This window comes from Notolabrus celidotus, chromosome 10, assembly GCF_009762535.1.
Source record: "Notolabrus celidotus isolate fNotCel1 chromosome 10, fNotCel1.pri, whole genome shotgun sequence".
NCBI classification, from domain to species: Eukaryota; Metazoa; Chordata; class Actinopteri; order Labriformes; family Labridae; genus Notolabrus; species Notolabrus celidotus.
Genome location: NC_048281.1, coordinates 22006639 through 22030020, shown reverse-complemented (window position 1 = coordinate 22030020; position 23382 = coordinate 22006639). Strand labels below are relative to the sequence as shown.

The window sequence follows — 23382 nt, the reverse complement described above, 5'->3', positions numbered from 1 at the left end:
GGATGCAGCTATGTAACCAGATTAATCAAAACAAAAAAAGAAGGGAACTCGTGTAGCAGATCAAATGAAACCTGAGGGGAGGTGAGGAGCAGAGCAGGAGACGGGGAGGGAGGGAGAGGAAGGAGAGCCAGAGAGATGAAGGAGCATGCAGCTTTAAAGCTTTTTGCACCATTGATGTGTTTGACATCTTCATTCCTGAAACTATCATATAAATACCACATTTGCCTCCTCTTTTCTTGCATTTGGAACAACAGGAAGTCAGTCATGTTTTTGTTTTTGTAAGGTTTGAGGTGGGGACTATCACTGCTGTGCAAAATTCCCATATGCATAGCAGAGAGACACATGGGAAATGATCCATACTGCAGTACACTGTGTGTGTTGAATGCCAAGAGAGGAGCAGGTGGCTAGCTTGCTAGCTGCTAACTGTGGCTCACACCAGCTCTCTCTTGTTCCTGCTAATTGGCTCAGACTCATCACAAATTAAATCCTGGCACCTTCATAACAAATGAACTGGATCATTCTGGCAAAAGTTATTTTCATCTATTAGGTTATACAACTTGCCAAGCATTGTATTAAAAAAATAAAAATAAAATCAACAGACTTTAGCCTGGAAAATAAAGGTGCTGGACTCTTTTTTTTCCAAATGTGAAAACACAAAAACAAAGGTGACAGCCAAAGGAAAAAGTTTGAACAACAAGACAGAAAAAGCCTGAATGATTTACCAAGTCCATTCTGATAGCTGGTCCTCCTCTTCTCCTCTGACGTCATCTTGGCCTTGAAGTACCACTGACACCTGAAAGACAACATGTCAGATGTGCAGTTATATAACTGTTCTTAAGGAGGATTATTGTTGAACTAACTTTCTAGGGATCTGCAACTCACCATGTAAACAAACGTGGTTAGTAATACTGCAACGGTGTGTGATTTCCCTCAGAATGTATGTGGTCTCTTCTTTCAAAAGTTACATTCTCTCGCATGAAGCATGATGGACTCTCTGTGCAACACTCTAAATCTAAAAGGGTCTTTTGACCGGGGCTTCTATTTGTGTAAAAACATTATTAGTCAAACTTTCTACAATTAGCTAACTTAGGTGTTAGAGTTGACCTCTACAGTTGTTGATAGCCTAGCTTCTGTTTCAGTTCTCTGGCCATTTTCTCAACAAAGGGGCAGCACAGGACAGCCACATGCTCATATAGGTAGGCAAATTTTCTGCAGACCAGCTAAATGAAGCCACATTAAATCACTTTGAGGGACAGTGGTGGTCGCGAGACTTTGGCACCTATGTTTTCTGGGTTGCTGGGACACATCCCTTTTAAAAGGAACTTTTAGTTTAGGTTGATTATGGCGCCCCCTGTGGACAAAGTAGTACCTCCCATCTCTCTGCTAAATCTGTCCTTTACATAAGTAGGTTGTTTTTGCTGGAAAGAAACCTCATCCTGCTTCCTTTAACAGTTTAATCATTGTGAATCTCTTCAGGGTAAATTGTATCTCCAGCATACTGCAAATAGTCTCCTCTGACACCAACCCTATTGCAACAGTCAGAGGCATTCAAGTTATTTTAAAGAAATAGTCACTCATGACACTGATGGTCTTGTTTGTTTTTGTAGCTCACATAGAGGCATCAATTTTCATTTCAGTGTGTGTTTTATAACCAGTTAAAAACTCTTTAGAGTAGCTTTAAATACAGCTCCCTTTAGCTTTGTATTAGTTTACATTGTGTTTTGTAATTTGATACTCAACCATTAAAGTATCTTTTAGACACTTTGGCAACTTGATTTTTCTCTATTTTCACACTTTTGCATCACACTCAGAAAGTCTTACAAACGGTGCAGGTTTGATGTGTTGTTTTTAACAACCTATGACTAAACAACACAGCAAAGGTTGCACCTAAGATTTGCAGTTCCAAAAATAGTGTAAATGCTTAAACACTCCAACAGTTGGTATGACAGCTGCAGGAAGGTGAGAGAAAATGACACGTGCAAGTGTAGGTGTACATAAAACAGGGAGTAAAAGAAGACAAGAGAAAATGTTCATGGGACTGTGTATGCTAATGATCATTTCAGGAAAGCCTCAGCATATCTGGTCAGAATCCAAACTTCAACACCAAAGACATGAAATAAGTTCATATTTTTACCAGCCAAAGTGGAAAAGAATAAAATTAAAAATATTTTGTGAAGTTAACCGATCAGAGCTTATGATATGATAGAAGATGTCAGCAGGCAGTATGAGTGACCTTTAAAGAGATAGTTTAATGACAGTTAAGAAGGAGGTTAGACTGCGACACACAGTTTAAATTCTTTGAGAATATCAAGGAAATGGACCTCAAAAAGAAAAAAAAGATTGCTCTAAACTAAAGATATTAAAGGTCTTCTCTCACAAAACTGCTAGGGAAAAATATCATGGATCCGCTGATGCTAAAACTCTCTCACCCTCCTGTGTGTGTGTGTGTGTGTGTGTGTGTGTGTGTGTGTGTGTGTGTGTGTGTGTGTGTGTGTGTGTGTTTGTGCAAGAGTTTATCTGGGCACTGAGACATCCAGCGACAGCCAACCACTGATAAAAAAGCTGCTGCCAAAAAGTCTGAAAAGCTGAGAGATTAGATGACAGCATCTGCAAAAGACCACAGAAGAATTTATCTAAATAGATGCTTGGATGTCACCCCAAAATAAAAAGTGAAGAAAACACCAAGTAATCTGTCAGAATCACACCCAAAATCCTGTTCATGGCAAAGTAGAGGGAACAGATGGGAATTTTTGACTCCCAGCTGACAACACTCATCAAGCAAAGCCACCTCATTATAAGTTATTACTGTAGCTATTTACTTAAATAGAATCTAATGCATAGCTTCATTTGCTTTCAGAATGTAACTTTTTTCTTCAACTTTATGTTTCCTTTCTATCCAGTGATTACACAAAACGAACAGCTTACACAGTGTTACACACAAATGAATACAGAAATCTATAATACAACAACAGCAGGACCCAAGACAAAGTGGTTCTTTTGATAACCCTCAAAGAAGTGAACCATCTGAGCTTCTTCAACCTTTAGAATAAGGTTTGATAGAGTCAAGGAAACTAAACTACTTCATTAAAGTGAAAGACTTTGTGGATTTATACCATAGCCTGTATAAATAATGGACGTAGTATCTGTGACGTCACCCATCTCTTTCTGAAGTGCTGTTTTGAAGCTGATAGTCGGGGGGAGGATATGTTGAACTCAACCTAACTGCTGTTGAGCTAGTGCGAGGTAAAGAGGCGGGCTTTGAGACTCCTAGCCAACAGCTACAGTGTTCCCGCCTGTCAATCAAGTCAGCTGTTCCTCTCATAATAAAAGACTTGTAATCTTAATATCTTCAAAATTGCCACGTTATGAAAAAATTCACCCCCCATACAGTGTGTGCCAATCGAGAAATTAGCTATCCAGACTCCGTCTTTTGTACCAGACTGTAAACATGTTTATTTCTGCTGTAAAGATCGGCTTTTTTGAATTGGGGTGTATGTGGTTTACGGTACTTCCGGAGGCAGCCTCTAGTGGATACTCGAGAAACTGCAGTTTATAACATCTTCCACATTGGCTTCAATTCGCACAGCCTGAGGTTTCTGCTTGGTTTATACGAGGACAGTAACTTCCATTCAACAGTGGTTGTACTTAAGTTTACTTCAATTTTCAATTAGTTTTCAGGAGCTCTGCCTGTAAACATTTCCACAGTGGCTTGTTGACACATGTTCCTTATCGAGTGAAGGCCTCAATCAAAGAAAAGAGGGATGGTGGAGTGAGTCCTGGGAGGCAGGACATGACATGACATTTACAACATGATGGCAAACAATCAATGGAGACCTGTGCTATGGTGACAGATTTAGCATTTATTTCAGTGATGCATAGAAACAGACAGATCTGCAAAAAGCTTGGAAAATGATTAACCTCAGTCAACCTTGTATGTTTTCATTCCTCCTGTTGCATGTTTCTCTTGTGTGTTTGCACCAGTCATATGATATAATAATCATTACCCTCGAGCATAAACACACTCTGGGAATTTCTTGAATATATCCTGCTGAGTTCTCACATCAGCTAACCCCCGACTTCACACAAAACTTGTACTATAGGGGGCAAGAAGGAAAGATTCTGGGAAAAAATATGTCTGTTTGCGTTCAAACATGCGACCCACCCCAACATTTTGGATATTTTCAAGTTTTGTGCATATGTGAACACAACTGAAGTGTTTGAGGTAGGTGCACTTCATAAATAAGAAATAATACTTGAAATTCAAATGCAACAAAGTCTGCCCCTGAAAACTTAAAGGGTTTCACCTGTTGACAGTTTTTTAAAAAAGTGGCATTGATTCTTATCTGTTGTAACAGATAGAGTAACATAAAACTGCAGACCCTATCATATGTTTGTACCCTTAGGGGTATTTTTACCGTACTGAGACCGGAGGGATTTTTTTCGTATTCACTGGTAACATCTAAATTAAATGGTTTAGCTGTTCTAAATGGATTAATGCAGTCCCTCCAATGCAGTCAAATTAATACCCTCACAATTTACAGGTGTTTATTAATCAACTCAAAATTTCTAAAACGTCTGCAACCCCAGAATACAATGACAATGTATCCCAACCTCATCAACACTTTAATTAAATACTTAGACATTTATTGCCTGCTTGAATATCAATTATGGTAAGAGAGAGGTTGTATTTTAATTATCCAGTGTAAGTTACCGTTTAAGTTAAATATCTGGTCTGTTGTTCAGGTCATAAAAAGCTTCTTTTCATACAAACATGGTTCATATTACCTAAATGTTTAGTAATCCCTTCAGTAAGAAATGTCAGTACTGTTTAAAAAATTGACTAAAAAGCTATGCTTACAAGTATTTGGTACTTGGTGCGTGACAGGTGGAGGTGGCAAAGCTTAAGAGGAGCAGTGAGATGAAAATTAATTACATGAAGGAAGAGTGGTGCTCTGAGTTCTCTCACAGGCCGTATCACTGATGAATTTTAAAATTTATTTTGCAGTAGAGGACTTAATTAATGACCTTGTGCATAGGGACATGGGCTGCTACTTCTCATGAGTGGAGTCCTTAATTCATTTTCTCACATTCTTCACGTATAAGATAAAATCTTATCACTGCTGCCCGTGTCATACCTGCCAAGGATATCTCAAAGTACGACTAAGTTCTTAAACTTCTTTCTTGTGAGCTGTTTTCATTGAAACTGACGATATTTGGAAATGTATATACTTTTTCTTCTAAAGAAAACAAACAAACAAAAAACAACTATGCATCAAATGTAATTCTAATCTAATGTAAATATCATCGCTGACAGTCAGAAACGTTGTATCTCCGTATTTTATCATTTGGATTTTTTTGTGTTAATCAATGCTTTGAATCTCCTTTTATGCATCTCAGTAGGCTTTCTAATATTTTACAGATTAAATGTATCAGGAGCTTTTGGTTGAATGTCTTGCAGTGTTTAGTTATGTGAAAAACATGTTTTAATTTAAATAACAAGACCCAACACTATTTACTATGTACATTAAGTTACATAAGTACAGAGAGAGAGTAGAAAAAACATAACTGGCCGCATATAAAATTTTAATCTTTGAAGCGTTTGCTGTATGTTTTTGTTGATTGCTACTGCTCTGGTTTTTGTTTTTAACTCTGTAAAGCACTTTGAATTGCTCTATATATGAATGGTGCTTTATAAATAAACTTGCCTTGCCTAATTTTTTTTGACTTCCTGGAAAGTGATAATTTGGAGATAGCCTACAAGGCTTCTGCTCATCAGTCACGATATGTAGTATTAATATGTTAGTATTATCTTCCAGACAGCTCAGTTGACAATTGAAAAGTTACATGAACTTTGTGCCAACAGAATTCGAATATCAACAAAGTACATTGACTTTGAGCTAAAGTGCAACTAATCAAACCGATGTTAAAGCATCACAGAAACCAGTAGAGCAGTATTTTATCGCAGGGGTTCTCAAACTTTTTGGAGCCAGGGACCCCTTACAGGTGAGAAAATTGTCCAAGGACCCCCTCATAATTGTAACACAGATTAAGCACATTAGTGATGTGTCATGATCAAAAGCTGCGGCTCTGAGAGTCGATGCTTTATAGTGAATCAGAAGAGCCGGCTTCCATTGAGAGAGAGCCGGCTCCCAGTTTTTTCCTTTCGCTGCTTAGCTCTCACAGTGTTCAGCCCCAGCTCTGCTCACAGCAGAACTTTGTTTTGATTGGTCAGCATGGCGGCCATGTGGCCAATCACATGTGATGATATAGGATACAGGTGATGGAGGGGAGGCTGTGTATCGTGGCTACATCTGTTCCTTCTGAGAGGGCTAGGGTTAGGGTTCTTCTCAAAGACAGGGCAAATTCTGAGAGGAAAAATCAGATCAGCCCATCCAAGCTGAGGCATCTGATTTTTCTCAATGCCAACCCACACTGAGGAAATTAATAATGTTTGCTTGGTTTGGTTCTGGTTCCGTTTGCTCAAGTTTGGTTCTGGTTCTGTTTGCTTAAGTTGGTTCTGTTTCTGTTTGCTTGAGTTTGGTTCTGGTTCTGTTTCTGTTTGCTTGAGTTTGGTTCTGGTTCTGGTTCTGTTTGCCTGAGTCGGTTTTGGTTCGGTTTGCTTGAGTCTGGTTCTGGTTCTGTTTGCTTGAGTCTGGTTCTGGTTCTGTTTGCTTGAGTTGGTTGTGGTTCTGTTTGCTTGAGTTTGGTTTTGGTTCTGTTTGCTTGTGTTTGGTTCTGGTTCTGGTTCTGTTTGCTTGAGTTTGGTTCTGGTTCTGTTTGCTTGAGTTTGGTTCTGTTTGCTTGAGTCTGGTTCGGTTTGCTAGAGTCTGGTTCGGTTCGATTCGGTTCTGGTTCGATTCGGTTCTGGTCCGGTTGTGGTTCCCTAACCCTAATCACAACCCTAACCCCTAACCCTAGGGTTAGGGTTGTATACTTTAAAACAGAGGGTCATTTCATTCCTTGTTGACTCAACATGACAACATTTATACTTTTAAAGTAATTGATCTTAAACGCTTTCAGAAAATGAACAGTAACAAGACTCACATATCCCTTCGAGCCACCAAATGGTATCATAACAATGGTGTATATGCTGTTTTGTAATGACACAGCACAATTTTATAATTTATTAGAAATGTATTCAAATTATTTCATGGTCCTAGGACCCCACTTTGAGAACAACTGTTTTACAGTATGGGAACTGTCAGAGAACTGGATAAAACTAAATCTGCGGTGGCTAGAATTTGATAAATAAAAATAAACACTGTGTTTGGCAGAATAAGCACTTTGAAGCTGTCTCCTACCTCTATGTCAAGGTTGCAGACCACCCTGGTGTAGCAGTGCAGCATTTATTTGAATGATAAATCCAAAAGTCAATGTGACGGAGCGGCACCGTCACTGACTGCAGGCAGTGCGCGCAGGGACACACTGACACACATGCCGACATACAAACACAAGCACACAGACACCAAACTTTCCCTCACCGTCAGTTTCCCCTTTCTCACCGCAACTCCAATATTACACTGTCCCTCTCTGTTACATCGCGTGTTTTATCCCGCATACACTCGACACTCAAACACTACAGTATACGCAGCACCGCTTACCGCCTGGGTGCGTGGAATCCGCGGAAACGGAACGTCCCGATTCCGCAAATTAAGTAGGGTTTCTATGTCGGGCGAAAAGTGCCACATGGACGTGAAAATACAATGTTTATATGTTGGAGTATTTTACCTCCTAAAAACATGGTTTAGGGTTAAGTAAATTACTACCAGAAAATTGTGATAAATATATCGTTATTGGGGTTTGTATTGTTAGTTTTGTTGTTGTTGTTTTAATTGTTAAAAAGTAATGTTTGTTAAAACTTTTGGCAATTAGTGACGCCCAGTGGGAGGAGTCACCGGCTATATAACAGGGCTGTGTTGAGCTTCCTCTGGCAGTTTTTGTCTGGCATGAAGGAGCTTCCTGAGCAGTGTCTGTTCACTGAACCTGTCTATGATTGTTTTTTTTGTAAGTAGTCTTTTGAGTTGTTGTTCTTTTTGTTCCTCACTTTGTTCCTTGTAAATATCCTGCACTGCACTAAGGCCGGCACCAATAAAAACTCACCTATATTTTTCCAACTATGCCTGTGGGTTTTTCGAAATGTCAGTGAAGAAGAGAACCTCGCAACAGTCAAGATCATAAAGTACATATCAAGACACTGTTGAAATTTCTTCCCGTTGTTAACTTGGACTGTTTTGACATGCAAAATAATGGAGTTTCAAATATGCGATTAATTGCAATGAACTAATGAAATGCTTCGATTAATCGCAAACAATCATTCAACAGCCCTGGAAAGGTGCATCCTATGCTTCAGTGTCCTATCTTTTCACAAATTTGAGCTGGGATGTGTTGCAAATGTTAGACAACAGGTCAGCAACAAAGTTATTCCATGCCCTGGGCCTGATGATTGACATCAAGACTTTCAGTAAAAAAACAAGATTAACTGGATTTATAAAAACAAGAGGCATAGATGTAAAGCCGCCATCCCAATAATGCAATGTTGTAAATGTGTGTATTTCTGAAGGCAGCTTTAAGGACCCAACAGCAAGGAGAAGAACAGAGCCCAGAGGCTTGACCCCAACCTCCTCAAGGGACAGAGCAGAGACAGAAACAGAGATCTCTCAAAGTCACACTGTCACTTAAGAGAGAAGTCCTCTCTTAACTGTCACTCCAGACATGTCCACCTCCCCCCTAAGCCCTGGATCCCCACACCCCTGTGGTCCAGATGAGAGATACTATCTCCCCCCCTGGAGATAAAGATGGTGGAGCTGAAGGAACAAAAGCTCAGCTGAGTCCTTCAGGACATGATGGCATAGACATATGCCATTGTTGGTTTAAGTCTGGTTAAGGTGTTCGCTCAGAAGTTTCTAATTTCCCTCATTTTAAATAATACAACTATCGCTGCTTTTGAAATAATGAATTAGTTACATAAAACTTGAACTTGAACTTAATGTAAGGCTCCAAATTGCATCTATTTCTCCCACTGGTAACCCACACACAAAGGTTGAATAAAGAAATATATTGATCAAATACCAATACATAGAGAACTTTGATGTGTTACACAGTAAAAGCAGCCAAAGTAATTATATAAGGAAGAGGATGTACGTCCTGCAAGTTTAAAATTGCTGCAGATGTGGCTAAGCTGTTATATTTAAGTAATTGAAATCAAAATACCGCCTTAAAAGAGAACTACAAAAACTTGAGTCCTTAACTTAGATACAAAAAGGATCTTAATCCCAATTTATACATGATAAAATGTCTCTCTCTCTCTCTCTCTCTCTCTCTCTCTCTCTCTATATATATATATACAAATGTATATATATATATATATATATATACATATATATATACATACATATATATACATATATATGTATATATATATACATATATATGTATATATATGTATATATATGTATATATGTATATATATGTATATATACATATATATTTATATATATATGTATATATACACTTACATATATATACGGTTTATGTAAATGTGTTCCCCTTAATTATGAACTTACACATAATCCAATCTGATCTTTATCCCAAATTTAAACCCATTTCCCTTTAAAAATAATAAACGAGCTTGGCCATTACACATGAAGGACTTTGTTGTAACATATACTCTATATATCTGATTGAAGAAGCACTCTGCCCATCACTTGTATGATTCTGTACACTTGTATTATACTTCAAAATATCAAGAGCCAGTGTTTCCCTCAGTGCTGCAACAACAAACTCTGCACACCATCTACTCTGCACATCACAGAATCAACTGATAATAAAACTGCATGCTAGGAAGCTTAATGATGTAGGAGAGTCTCAGTTGGCCATAAGACAGTCTGGAAACAGTAAGTTGTTGAAACTTTAAACAAATACCTAGAAGTCTGAGGTTCCTTCGTTAGAACATTATTTTGTTTCGTATCTGCAAAACCCCTGTCTCAAATCTGATGTGAGGCAATGATGCTGCTTCAGTAACTCTTCTAATCAACAAAAACAACCTTCCCCAGATTAGAGAGAGCTCTATGGCCAAATAAAGTGGCTAAATGATGCAATAATACAGGCTGCAGTCAGGAGTGAAAATGCCTGAGCTGTGCATCGGACAGAGTGTGTCAAAAATGTGTGTTTGTGAGTGTTGGTTTATGTGATCACATATGAGCTGCCTCCTCTTTGAAGACTTAACATAATCCAGGTTGCCAGATTAGAGCCGGTGTCAGAGGGCTATGAGCCGCAGGTTGCCAGATTGGGCTTGAGCTAAGTGAAGTCTGTGGGATGCTGGACACTGATAGACAGGGCAGATAACACTGGTGGGTAACACTGGCAGAGAGGACAAGAAGGGGATTTGGAAGGCTACTGTTGACCTCTGCTGATGGGGTCAAGCTGTTCATTAAAGAAATGGTGGCATGTGCCTTTATCAGTCTTTTGCAGTCCTATCCTCTGATCCCCTTTATCCGCCTACCCCTCTGTCTCTAAGGCTTTCATGTTGAAAAGAGGCCGCACACACAGATACACAAAGACACTTATCACACACAAAGACCTTGGCTTCCTCCACTGCTCTCTGGCCTGTTAAGCATTGTTACAGAACATATTCACAAGCACTTTGCACAACCACACATGCACACATACTTCAGTAAAACAACCTTGCCCACAGCCCTAATCAGAGCATCAGTGTAATTCAAACCACTCCTCTCTTGGCCTAACATCCCTCACAGTCACCTCACAGAGGGCACCAAAGAAAGGAAGGATTAAAGGAAATGTGGAGAAGAAGATAAAGGAGTTTCAGAGACTGACAGACAATTAAAAAATACAGTGAAGCTCTTCAACTCTAGGCCGCATCTGTGCAACCCTGACAGCTTTGCTCTAGTTAAAATTTTCACTCGACAGATTTTGCATTAGTAGAAGCAAACATGGATGTATTTAGCTTGAGAACAGCCAGGTGTTAAAACTCTGTGTACAGCTGGTCCTCTTATATCTTCACTTGAGTTGTACAACCTCACATCTACGGGAGCTGAGTGACTGAATGCTCTCATCTTTCTCTGGCAGCTCAAGTACATTTGGAGCTTTTATAAAACTGAAAGAGACTGAAAGTCCCTCCTACACAGGGCAGAGGGATCGCAGACTTGACAAATCGTGATGAAGTAAAAAAACACTCTAACTATCACTGCGGCTGCTTTTAGCTGGATTCAGGTGAAAGAAAAAGGTCCTTCTCGAGCTGAAATGCCAAAAGCCTAAAGGGCTTACTTCAGCTCTGGCATCAAATGAGTATTTGATAAATAAAGTTGGAACACAGAGCCTCCTACACAGACTGACATCTTATCAAAAAGTATGAAAAATAGTGTTAAATCATTGGCTGACTGCTCTGCTGTTGCTTTTTTCTAGGTGAACAAATTCAAATTCTTTTGAAATTGAAAAAATAAAGGACTTCCCAGTTAGTTATTGCACCCTGCCTGAAACAAAAACTAATAACATGTGTGAATATCACTGTTCACTCATGGACATTCAGTTGCAACCAGCACAGTTTAACACTCAGGGCCCAATTCACCAAAGGATTGTGCAGCTTTTGCGTCTTCTCAGCCTGTGCAAATGAGCCAAAAAGACATTGTCTAAATCACAAAGCATGCACAAAGAGTTATGGTCTGACTCCACTGTCTACCAAGTAACTTTAGTACAACTGGGAAATTGAACCTCAAATAGGCTGGAGACCATGTTTGAAAGATAACTGGAGGCTCTTCTTGTTTGTGCAAACTTTGTTTTTCTGCATTTTCTCATTGCCAAGATGACAGTACTCAGTTAAAACACAATTTCCATTATGCAGTTGCACAATAACACACAATAAAATAAAAGCTAAAAAAACGACACAAAATCTCCCTTTGGAGTGCTTTTCGCCACATTGTTAAATAGAGATGATGTGGCGACTACTATTACTTAACAACCCACAACAAGTTCATTAGCTAATCTAAAGTATTCTCCAACTTTTGATAGCTCACATGAGACTAACATCAGATAACCTTCCAGACAATGTGTACTAACCCTATCCCAAACCCTAACCCTATCCCTAACACTAACACTAAAGGCTGATTTATACTTCTGCGTCAAAACAACGGCGTACCCACTTCCGGTTAAGCATGCGTGCGTGTTAGACGGTGTCTACGCAGCTCCTGCACAATTTGATTTTTTTTTAATGCTTCTGCAAACCTTTGCAACAGTAATTCTTGTTCCTCGACCCTAAAAAGTAGTGATGGTGAGATGAAGCCTCATGAGGCTTCGAACCACTTGAGCCAATTGGTTCGAGAAAGGGTTCATTTCTCGAAGCTTCATGTGCACACGAAACCACCTACTGGCCAGGTTTATCATTACATGCTGCTGGATCTTAACCACATAATGTGTGATGCATTGAATTTTTGTCTGTTATGGGATATCCGTATTATCGGTCTGCCCGAGTCCGCAGAGATCCCTGACCCCGCTAAGTTTGTCAGCAACCTCCTTCATGAAGTTTTTGGTCCAACTGCCTTTGAGATGCCCATCATCATTGACCGCGTCCACCGCACCGCCGCGCCGAGACCTTCAGTGGGGGACAGGCCAAGGCCACTTCTGGTACGGATGCACAGCTACAGGGTCTGTGAGCTGGTTCTGCGCCTCGCCAGCCGCCATGGTGGCCCGATTCTATTTAAAGGCAAGCGGATCCACTTCTTCCCGGACGTCAGCCCGGAGGTGGCCAGGCTTCGTTCCTCCTTTTACGCGGTGAAACGCGCGCTCCATCAGGCTGACATCTCTTTTCGCCTCTACCACCCCGCTCGTCTGGTGTTCATGTGGAATGATGAACGGATGAGTTTTACCAGCCCTTCCGAAGCTCTCGACTTCATTAACAAGCACCTATCAACACCGACGACCTCGGGGGACCCCGCCAGTGCCGCGGATAAGTGACTGTCTATGGTGGTGAGTGAGTGAGTCCTGAACTATCTGTGATAACGTCTAATGGTGCGTTCACACCAAACACGAGAAAAAAATTTGCGCCGCAAACTCGCGCGAATATCTTCGCGTCTGTCTTTTTGTGAAGCGAATATTTGCTCCTCTGAACACAGAAGCGACAAGAGCGGGAGGAGGGGTCTGTCTCCTAGATACCAGCAGCGTTTCTTTGTGCCTTGTAGTGCTGTCATCAGGATGACTGAAGCAACTCGTTAGCTGCTGTTTAATCTATTGTGGAAGTCTCAAAGACGCCGCAGATCCAAACGCCGTCATGTTTGCTGTCACAGCCGTCACTGCCTTCCTCTGAAGGCCGGAGGAGAGACGCTTCCAGAGCTTCATGAGGCTAACGTTGTCCCAGCTTGACGAGCTCGGGACCATCCCGACTGCGGCGTGCCTGTCTACCTATCTCAGGTGAGTCACACCGGGTCACTCCGGGAGTCAAACCGTAATTTACAACAGGGGCCCTAAAAGACACATTGTTTCTGTCATAATGATGCTGAAAGAGCTCTCACTGTGTAGGAATGTTATCCTTATCTAACGCTTTTTATTTCTGCCTACATGATTATAAACCTCCCCTTGTTTGCTCTTTTTTATACAGTAAATTAAATTAAGATGGGTCTGTTTATATTGTAGCAGCCTTATCAATACTCACATTTAGGATGACGAATAAACGAAAGTGAAAGTTATGCACAATTAAATTCAAACAGTGCCTTTTTTGTAAGTTTATAATCCACTACTGTGTAGATGTAATATTATATATCACTACCAACCCAAAAGATACTGGGTACAATACAAACTGTCTTCTCCATCAGTCACTCAGGCTGAATGTTTCCTGTGCTGCAGGTACCACAGGTGATTCATACAGGAGCCTGGTTAACAGCTCGTGTATTGAGGTCTTCACTGTGGCAAGCAGTGAGGTGAGGTGGAGCCTCTGCCTGACCTGGGACAACCTGCAGCCAACACCTCAGCAAAGAAAGCCATCCATGCTGGAAGACCTTAACATCCTCCTCCTCCTCCATTTGATGATGTGTCCCTAGGCAGGAGATGATGTAGTGCACAAACATATTTAAAAAGGCTCTTTTAAGAACCACCTATCCATACTATGAGGCAAAGCTCCTGAAATATTGCTGTTTGACATTCAAATGATATGATTTCTGTTAAAATAACAAGAATCATAAAGACAGAAATGACATCCATTTCAGAAAGTATGAAGTATCACACGTTAAACTGATGGCAAATAAAGAAGTATGATACCATCTAGAACTGTTATTATTTAACACAATTCTGCATCTTAATTTTGACAACAATAATGCCATGTCAGTTTTATTGTAGAAATCACTTTATCACAGCAGTGTAGTCTCAACATCTGACTACTGTATATTTCACTTAATATATTATGCAGTACATATTCTGTGACTGCAAGTATAAACACCAAGCCAAACCTGGCTGTCAATCCTTTTTTTTGTTGGAAAAAAAACAATATGCAAGTTATTTTGAACAACATTCAGTGCCTTTATTTTGCAGACTTTAAACAAAGACACCTTTGAATTGTTGACCAACACAAGTGGAATGATGAGGATATGAGATGTGTCTGTGTTTGGGGGAAAGATAAAAAATAGATAACGGAAACCTTACTCAGTCCCTACAAAGACTGTTGCCCCAGTTACTCGGTTCAAATGTTTCCACATTAAGTAACACATTGCCTGATTTATAAATTAGTTTATGATTTGGAATATAACATTCCTTTGGGTGGATCAGCAGCCTTTGCATGGGGGGACCAGGGTGTCTGACAAAAAGCTAGGTGGCTGGCAGATGAGGCCTCAAAGCTTGCAGAGGCAGCATCACTCTCCTCTCTGGTGGATTTCCTTGTCATCTTTCACCCTGAAAAAAAGGAACATGGTGTGAAACTGCTTTATTGCATAAAATATTAAAATTACTCAACATAAAAGGAAATAAATACACAACTCGTCATTATGATAAACACAGAGGCTCTTGTTCTGCAGCATCATTAGAAGCTAAATGTCAAGCCTGGACATTCAAAAACTGGTGTGAGATGATTCCAGCTAATTCCAGTTGTTTACAGCACTCAAAAATATTACTTGTTACCCCCAGTACTTCATCATACAGCCATGATATAATCCAGCATTTGTGTTTCCCTTTAACATGGACTTCAGCATGCTCTTATATACAAAGTCATCCCAGACTTTACCAGAAATACTGATATATCCCTGGGAGCACATTGATGCAATGGCTCTTTAAAGAATGTGAGCATGAAGATGTGAACATGCTCTTATTTGACTGTTCCTTTAATCAAGTTAATTTATCATGCAGTCATAGAAAGTGAAGAAATGTGAAAAACAATGAGCCATCCATTCATACAAACAAATATTTTCTACTCTAGTTTGCAGCTTTTAAGTTTGACTCCTCACCTGTAAACTTACCTGTGATAGACAGTGAGGTTCCAGATGCCTCCCCTCTTTCTGTATCTGTTCTCTGGTCCTCGGCTCGTCCTGCTCTGTCCCAAGGGGTCCGTTCTTCCCCTGGTCCTGGTCTGTCATCGGCGGCCTTCCTCTCTCCTGGCTTCACCGCTCGCCTCTCTCTGTCTGCGGAGGGATGCGGAAGAGACGGGCGTCACGTTATTTATCCGACCAGCTGCAGTGCTTCCTCTGGCTCCATCTCCCTCTCTCCCACATGTACGTGTCCCGGAGACTTTCCCCTTTCATTCGGCGTTATTCCTCTGGTAAAACACACAGTAGATGACTGATAGTAAGCCAATGAATACACCGTTAGCCAGAGCCCATTGTGCAAACTGTGGTTACATTAACTCACGATAGTAAAATCCATCTCTAGAAATAAGTAGCACACACAAATCAGCAGAACTTACCGGATATTCCAGCGTTTTAATGACTTTCATAAAGTTCATCTGCTCCTTGGCTCGAGTCCTGCACGTCAACAAACCGAGTTGACAAGCAGACTTTCGAAAGAAGTCCAGTCCCTCTTTCCGACGTAATCCTCGTCAGCGTCTCCTCCCGATGCTGGTTGGCCATCGCGCCACAGCGTCACGCGAATTTGTCGCTGTAGTTGAATATTTTGAACTCGCGCGAAGACGCGATAGACGCGAAATTCGCATCAATCTAGTCGCGTGTCGCTTCAAAGGCGTCGCCCGGCGCGAATTCGCATCTACACATTGACTTTCCATGGGAGTTGCTCGCGCGACGCGACAAAATCGCGTTTGGTGTGAACGCACCATAAAGACGCTCCGAGCTCCCGACTGTTTACAGGTTTACTCCCTAACGCACTACCTTCACAAAATCTGCTTTGAACATTACGCGAGAGCTGCTGCTCACTCCGGTGTATTCTATGTTTGGACTCTAAATCTGTTCAGCTGAGAACGCGTTCATTTAATGTCACCGTTCATTAATGGTTTAAAGCTCACTTTAGACTTTAACGCCTTGGTTTAATTCTGGTGTGAAGTTGTCTCCTTCTCTGCCTCTCCACTCTGGTCGGACAGGTGGATTTATTTCTCTCTCTAGCCATTGCTTCAGATGGATATGGTCCTCACAGGAGATACTTTTCCCCCTGCTTTTTACTTTGTGCTAACCCTTTCATCGCAGATCTATCCGTGGCAACGTTTTGACCTTTGTGTTGATTTCATGTGTATACCTGCTTCTAAGAGGGAGGCAAACTCTTAAGATTCAACTTATAAGGATAAATGCACCTATTATTATAAATATTTACTTTTTTATACACTATAGACAGTCATTTACAACCATATAAATGTGCTGCAGATTTTTTTTTTTTGTTACATTTAATCACTCATTACTTATATATACTGTTCGATAGGATTTGCTAATCGGAATGGCTTGAATTTCATGCAGATATGTGAAGGTTTTTATCTTTATTTTTTTATTTTAAAAACCTTTGTCCCTTCTATACATATGTATATATGTTTATATATATTGCTGTTACTGTTAACATTGTTGTATGGGTTTGCTTAAATATTTTTTTGAGAGTTTTATTTAGCAGGATGCTGCTACTCACGCACCCTCAATGCATGAGCATACTGGTAAAAAGTGTCATAGGGTGGGTTGCCTTCACCTCATCGGGGGAGGTGAATGGCCTTCAGTTTTCAGTTGTGTTTTTTCTTTTCCCCCTCTTTCTATTTGTTTCCATCTTGTTTTTTCCGTTAATTTTTCACTTTGTTTATTCTTTCCAGTTCCTTCTTCCTTTGTGTGTGTGTGTGTATGTGTGTACTTGTTTACCCCTCCCTCCCACCTGTCCCGGCTCCAGTTGCAATCCTACTCTACCTTGATGTAAGGTAATTATGTCAGCAAACACTTCATTAAATACTCAGTACACAAATTTTATCAGCTGGAATGTAAACGGTCTAAACAACCCTGTGAAGAGAAAGCGAGTACTTGACCATCTTCAGCACCTAAAAGGTGGAATTGCCTTCCTGCAGGAGACACATCTTCGTACATTGGACCACTTTAGGATTAGGAGGGGATGGGTGGGGCAACTATTTCACTCAAACTTTCACTTTAAAAGTAGAGGTACTGCTATCCTTATCCACAAAGATGATCCCTTCGTTGTTTCAAAGTCAATTTTAGACCCCAATGGACGCTATGTGATGGTCTTCGGCACACTTTATAATACTGCTCTTGCGCTTATTAACATCTATGCCCCCAACTGGGACGATGTAAATTTCTTTACTCACCTTTTTAACTCCATACCGGATCTGGATACTCATCATTTGATTCTTGGTGGAGACTTTAATTTGGTGTTAGACCCTAAACTTCCGTTCCTCTAACAAACCTCACTTCACCTCCAAATCATCTGAAACAATTAAATCGTTCCTACATACCAATAACTATATAGACCCTTGGCGTTTCAAGTACCCATCTTCAAGATCCTATTCCTTCTTCTCTCCAGTACACAATTCCTTCTCTCGAATTGATCACTTCTTCATCTACGCCTTCTTACTCAGTTCAATGAAAGCCTGCTACTATGAAAGTATTGTCATCTCGGACCATGCACCTCTTAAACTTACACTTACCTTACAAGATAACACTTCATCCAGATCCTGGCGCCTCAGTCCTCTCCTCCTCTCAGACCCCAGCTTTGTGTCTTATGTAACAACTAAAATTGATACGTTTCTTGAAACCAATCTTGCCTCAGACACTTCGTCTTCTATCCGCTGGGAAGCTTTTAAAGCCTATCTGCGTGGACAAATAATCTCTTATACGTCACATGCTAACAAATGTCGCAAAAGCAAAATGTCTGACCTCACCTCCTCTATTCTTCGCCTAGATCAACAGTATGCATCAAACCCGACAGAAGAGCTTCTTAAAGAAAGAACAACTTTAAAGACCGAATTTGACCTGCTAACAACTCAGTGTGCAGAGGAGTCGCTTCTTAAATCTCGGCAACATTTTTTTGAGGATGGTGATAAGCCTACCAGGCTTTTAGCTCATCAACTTCGTCAAAAAGCAGCCTCACGTGCCATTCCTGCTGTTAAAACCGCCTCTGGCCTTAGGACCTCAGATCACAGACTTATTAACAATGAGTTCAAAAGTTTCTATTCAAAACTTTACACCTCTGATTCTCAACTCAAGCCAGATTTACTCACAGATTTTTTCAATGATTTCAATATTCCTCAACTAAATTCTGATGATGTTGCATCGCTTGAAGAGTCTATAACCCCTGAAGTTATAAAAACCTCAATCTTCTCTCTGCAAAGTGGGAAGACTGCGGGGCCAGACGGCTTCCCAGCCGAATTCTTTAAAAAGTTCTCAGATAAACTGGTACCTCTCTTACACGCAATGTCCACAGAATCTTTTCAGGTGAAAGCACTCCCCCCCACCTTGTATCAAGCCACCATATCTCTCCTGTTAAAAAAGGACAAAGACCCTCTATGTTGCTCCTCTTATAGACCAATAAGCTTACTCAATCAGGATTTCAAAATTCTTGCCAAAGTTTAGAACTAGTCCTCCCCTCTGTCATCTCAAATGATCAAACTGGCTTTATCCGTAATAGACAGTTATTTTCTAATGTGCGAAGGCTTCTTAACATCTTACACACTCCCTCTCAGTACTCTGCTCATGAGGCCGTCATTTCGCTCGACGCAGAAAAGGCTTTCGACCGCGTTGAGTGGGATTACCTCTTCTTCACTCTAACTAAGTTTGGCTTTGGCCCCAATTTCATCTCGTGGGTCAAGCTTTTATATGAGTCACCCATGGCCTCCATCCTAACTAACCATTTAATGTCTGACCACTTCCGCCTACACAGAGGCACAAGACAGGGGTTCCCCCTGAGCCCCCTTTTGTTTGCTGTTGCTATAGAGCCTCTCGCTATAGCTCTTAGACAAAACAATAATATAAAGGGAATTACCCGGGGAGATCAATTACATAAAGTTTCTCTTTATGCGGACGACCTCCTTCTTTTTATTTCAAACCCTGTCTCTACTCTTCCTCATGTCTTTACCTTACTTAGAACTTTTGGAGCCATCTCTGGCTATAAGCTTAATTTAGAGAAGAGTGAGTATTTCCCCTTAACTCTCTCCTCTCCGCCCCCGATAAGTGTACCTTTCAAGATTGCAAAAGACTCTTTTAAGTACCTTGGCGTAACTATCACTCGATCATTCTCAAAACTTTTCCAAGCTAATTTTATCCCTCTCCTTGAACGGTGTAAATCAGACTTTGCACGGTGGGCTACTCTCCCGCTTTCATTAATGGGTAAACTTAACTCAGTGAAAATGAATACTCTCCCCAAGTTTCTTTATTTGTTTCAATGTCTGCCAATTTTTATTCCTCGTTCATTTTTTAAAACTGTGCAGCAACTAATTACTGTCTTTATTTGGGGAGGGAAACCAGCTCGGATACGCAAAGAATTTCTTGAAAGGCCTAAACGCCTTGGGGGTCTTTCCTCCCCGAATTTTCTATTCTATTATTGGGCTGCTAATCTAAGTAACATGTCTCTCTTGCTTCTGTCCCCCGATAGTACAGTCTGTCCTGCATGGGTTAAGATTGAAGCTTCTCTGTGTCGACCCTACTCTCTGTCTGCCCTCCTTGGGACATCACTCCCTCTTCCGGTCTCTATTCCTAAACATAATGTAGTTGTGTGGCATTCTTTAAGGATTTTAAAACAGTTTAAGATATTTCATGGCATACAGGGCACTTCTCTCTTCTCTCCCATTCTTAATAACCCCTTGTTCCTTCCTTCTATTCGCTCCTCTTCATTTAATACCTGGGCTGCCAGGGGTGTACAAAGTCTTCAGCACCTGTACATAAATAACATCTTTGCCAGCTTCTCTCAACTTTCAGAGAAATTTGATCTCCCTCGTTGCCACTTCTTTCACTATCTACAGGTGAGAGACTTTATCAGAAAGAGGTTTCCCAATTTTCCATCCTGCCCACCTGAGACTCACCTTGACCATATCATAACCCTGTGTCTAAAATCTCAAAGAAGGAGGATTGCTAAAATATATGAATATAGTATTTCCATTAATTCCCCGTCTCTAGATATCATTAAACAACGCTGGGTAGGGGAGCTTGGTTTCGGCATTGGGGATGATGTTTGGGACACAGCCCTTAAAAATGTACACTGTTCATCTATATGTGCGCGTCACAGTCTGATCCAGTTCAAAGTCCTGCATCGTCTTCATTACTGTAACTCTGCCCTGGCTAAACTGTACCCTAACATAGACCCTCACTGCTATCGATGCAAAATAGTGCCTGCAACCCTTTACCACATGTTTTGGGGATGCTCAGAACTAGATCAATTTTGGTCCTCCTTCTTTAATTTGTTCTCTAAAATATTTAAGAAAAATATTCCCCTCTGTCCCCTCACTGCTATCTTTGGTGTACCCCCAGCAAACATAACCACAACTACCAAACAGAGAAAAGCTCTTGCGTTCTCTTCCCTATTGGCACGACGGTTGATATTGCTGAACTGGAAGAACGCTGCTCCACCCACCCACACTCATCTCGTCCGTAATATAATGTCTAGTCTTCAGTTGGAAAAGATCCGATACAGTGTAAATGGTGCCCTCCAGAACTTCCATAGCACTTGGGATGGCTTTATGAACTTTGTCAAGGATCTTGATGGCCTGCAGTTGGACTGATTAACATCCAGCAGATTTGGTACACTGTTAAAATACTTTGATTGGCAACACTTAACCTATGTGTGCAACTGGAGGCCCCCCCCCCCCCCCCCCCCCGTGTGTGTGTGTGTGTATGTGTTTTTGTTTTGTTTGCTTTTGTTATTTTTTTCTAACATTTTAAGGTTTCTGTTGTTGGTTTAGTGGTGCCTGGTAGTTCCACCAGCACCCTTGATGTTCCTTTCTAGGCTTATTTTGACTATATTATATTTGTGTCTATATTTAACATCTTATCCTCGATTTTTATGAATGTATGTCCATGTAAAATCAATAAAAATATATTAAAAAAAACAAAAAAAAAAACGGCGTACCTTACGCCGGAGGTCCACATAGCTCCAGCCCTATGATTGGTCCACTCGGCGGCATTGTATTTCCCACATTTACAGCACTTCCGGGATCGCAAAGCGGCCGTGTATTTCATCTTCTCCTCTCTATTCTTTATGTAATCATGTCTGAATGATAAACAGCAACATGTATCAGCTGTAGATTAACATAACACGCTCTGAGTCGCTGTGGAAAAGTAAACAGAGATCGAAGCAGGCGACCGGCTATCAGAGAGACCGTGCTGCCCTCAAGCGTTTCAGAGGAGAATTGCTGCACAGCATGGACACATCGACGCACAAGTATGTGGTGCTCATGTCCGCGGCAGCCCCTGCTGCGTAGGGGCGATGCAGAAGTATAAATCAGCCTTAACCCTAACCTTAACCTTAACCCTAACCCTAACTCTAACCCTAACTCTAACTCTAACTCTAACCCTAACCCTAACCCTTTAAAGTTGGTTATTTATTTACTGAATGTATTCTGGCTATGAGGCAGCAGCTCTATTATTACCACACATGAGTATTAAGTTGCTAAACAGTCCAATGGATCCTGTGTGGAGACCAAAAGCAGAGCAAAAAAGGGGAATTACGTTTAATAGGTGGACAGAACAAAACCATGTTACTAAGTAAACTCTAAGACATTAAAAACAGAATAGTGTTTTTAGTGGTTCGAGTCTCTAGTATCAAGGTTCATCAGGCTTTTGAATGCAACTTGATATACAATATAAATTAATTTTCCTTTATTAAAATCATTGGAGAGTAAGACACAGAGGTTACTTCCAGGTCACTTGCAAACCTCAGAGCACAGGGTCACAGACAGTCTCTCTCAGATTAATATTTCAGCTCTGTCTCCTGAGGCTAACTGTTTAGAATCAGCCTCCCTGATAACACTGGGCATGGCCTGTCTCCAAGGAGACCAAGGTCTTGATGGATACGCAGACTCCACCATGGTATAGCTGTCTCTTTGATATGCACTTATGCGACCTGAGGCCAAACATTGGACTGAGGTATACCCTTTTTTTGAATCCAAGACCTGGCAGCACCTTGATACAGAGTTAGCCTGTGAATAACAGCCTCATTTAAACAGAGCAGAGTTACTCCTTGCCTGGACTGAAACCAGTTCTGTGGCACAACACAGAGTATGCTGCTTCTCTTCATCCTGATACTCCTCAACTGAGCTTCATAAGAAACTTCTGTGTGCCTAAAACTTTTTCACTTGTTACCCAGCACCTACATTTCCATCAGTACTAAAAACAATTGCTTTATTCTTTTCGATTAAATAAAGCAGGTGGAATTGCTCAGGGAAAATAATCTTAATGCAAGAGAATATGAATTATTTGCTGCAGCCAATGGAGTCATATTTTTTAGTTACTTGAGGGTGAAAGGGAAGTTTATTTATTCTCTTGCCCTCTTGACATCACAATTCCAAAATTAACTTTAGTTTTCTTCTGCCCTTATATTGCAGGTTTCACACACCTGTGCACACGCTCAGCCCCAAAAAGAGTTTAAGGGCAGACTCATTTAATTTCTTGCTCTGAATATTTCAACTCTGCGAACGTCAATTTTTCTCCCTCCTTCACTGCAGATGTATGTTAATGCTTGTCTGTTTCTGTTTGGGCTAGATGAGCCATTGGCAGTGAATCTAATGTAATGGAATATATTAAGAATAATCAATATCATATTATATAATGAGCTGGGCTGTTGGAAAAATTATTCTGGATTCACTATAAAGTTGAGAAATTAATATGTTTCACAACAAACCTCCTACAAATATGTCATATTTATACATGAACATAACATGCGTAAAGGGCAACTTCAGATCTCCCAAAGTTGGTGAGATCCAAGAGGTGGACTGACCTTCCAACATAGAGGTCACTCGTAGAGCAGGGGTGTCAA

The 23382-nt window shown here is 40.7% G+C and overlaps 1 protein-coding gene and 1 long non-coding RNA gene across 2 annotated transcripts in view; both read right to left on the bottom strand.

Annotated features, from left to right (window-relative positions):
* The window catches only part of epha6 (eph receptor A6), a 212857-nt gene that overhangs the window by 16561 nt on the left and 172914 nt on the right, over window positions 1-23382 (bottom strand). Inside the window, exon 9 of the mRNA XM_034694211.1 lies at window positions 723-793. Within this exon, the coding sequence (XP_034550102.1) occupies window positions 723-793 (71 nt within the window). The remainder of the gene's footprint in view (window positions 1-722; window positions 794-23382) is intronic.
* On the bottom strand, window positions 14500-16810 carry LOC117820442. The gene is made up of 3 exons (XR_004632742.1): window positions 15893-16810; window positions 15450-15745; window positions 14500-14889 (listed from the first exon to the last, which is right to left on the bottom strand). It is a non-coding gene; the product is annotated as an uncharacterized LOC117820442 (long non-coding RNA).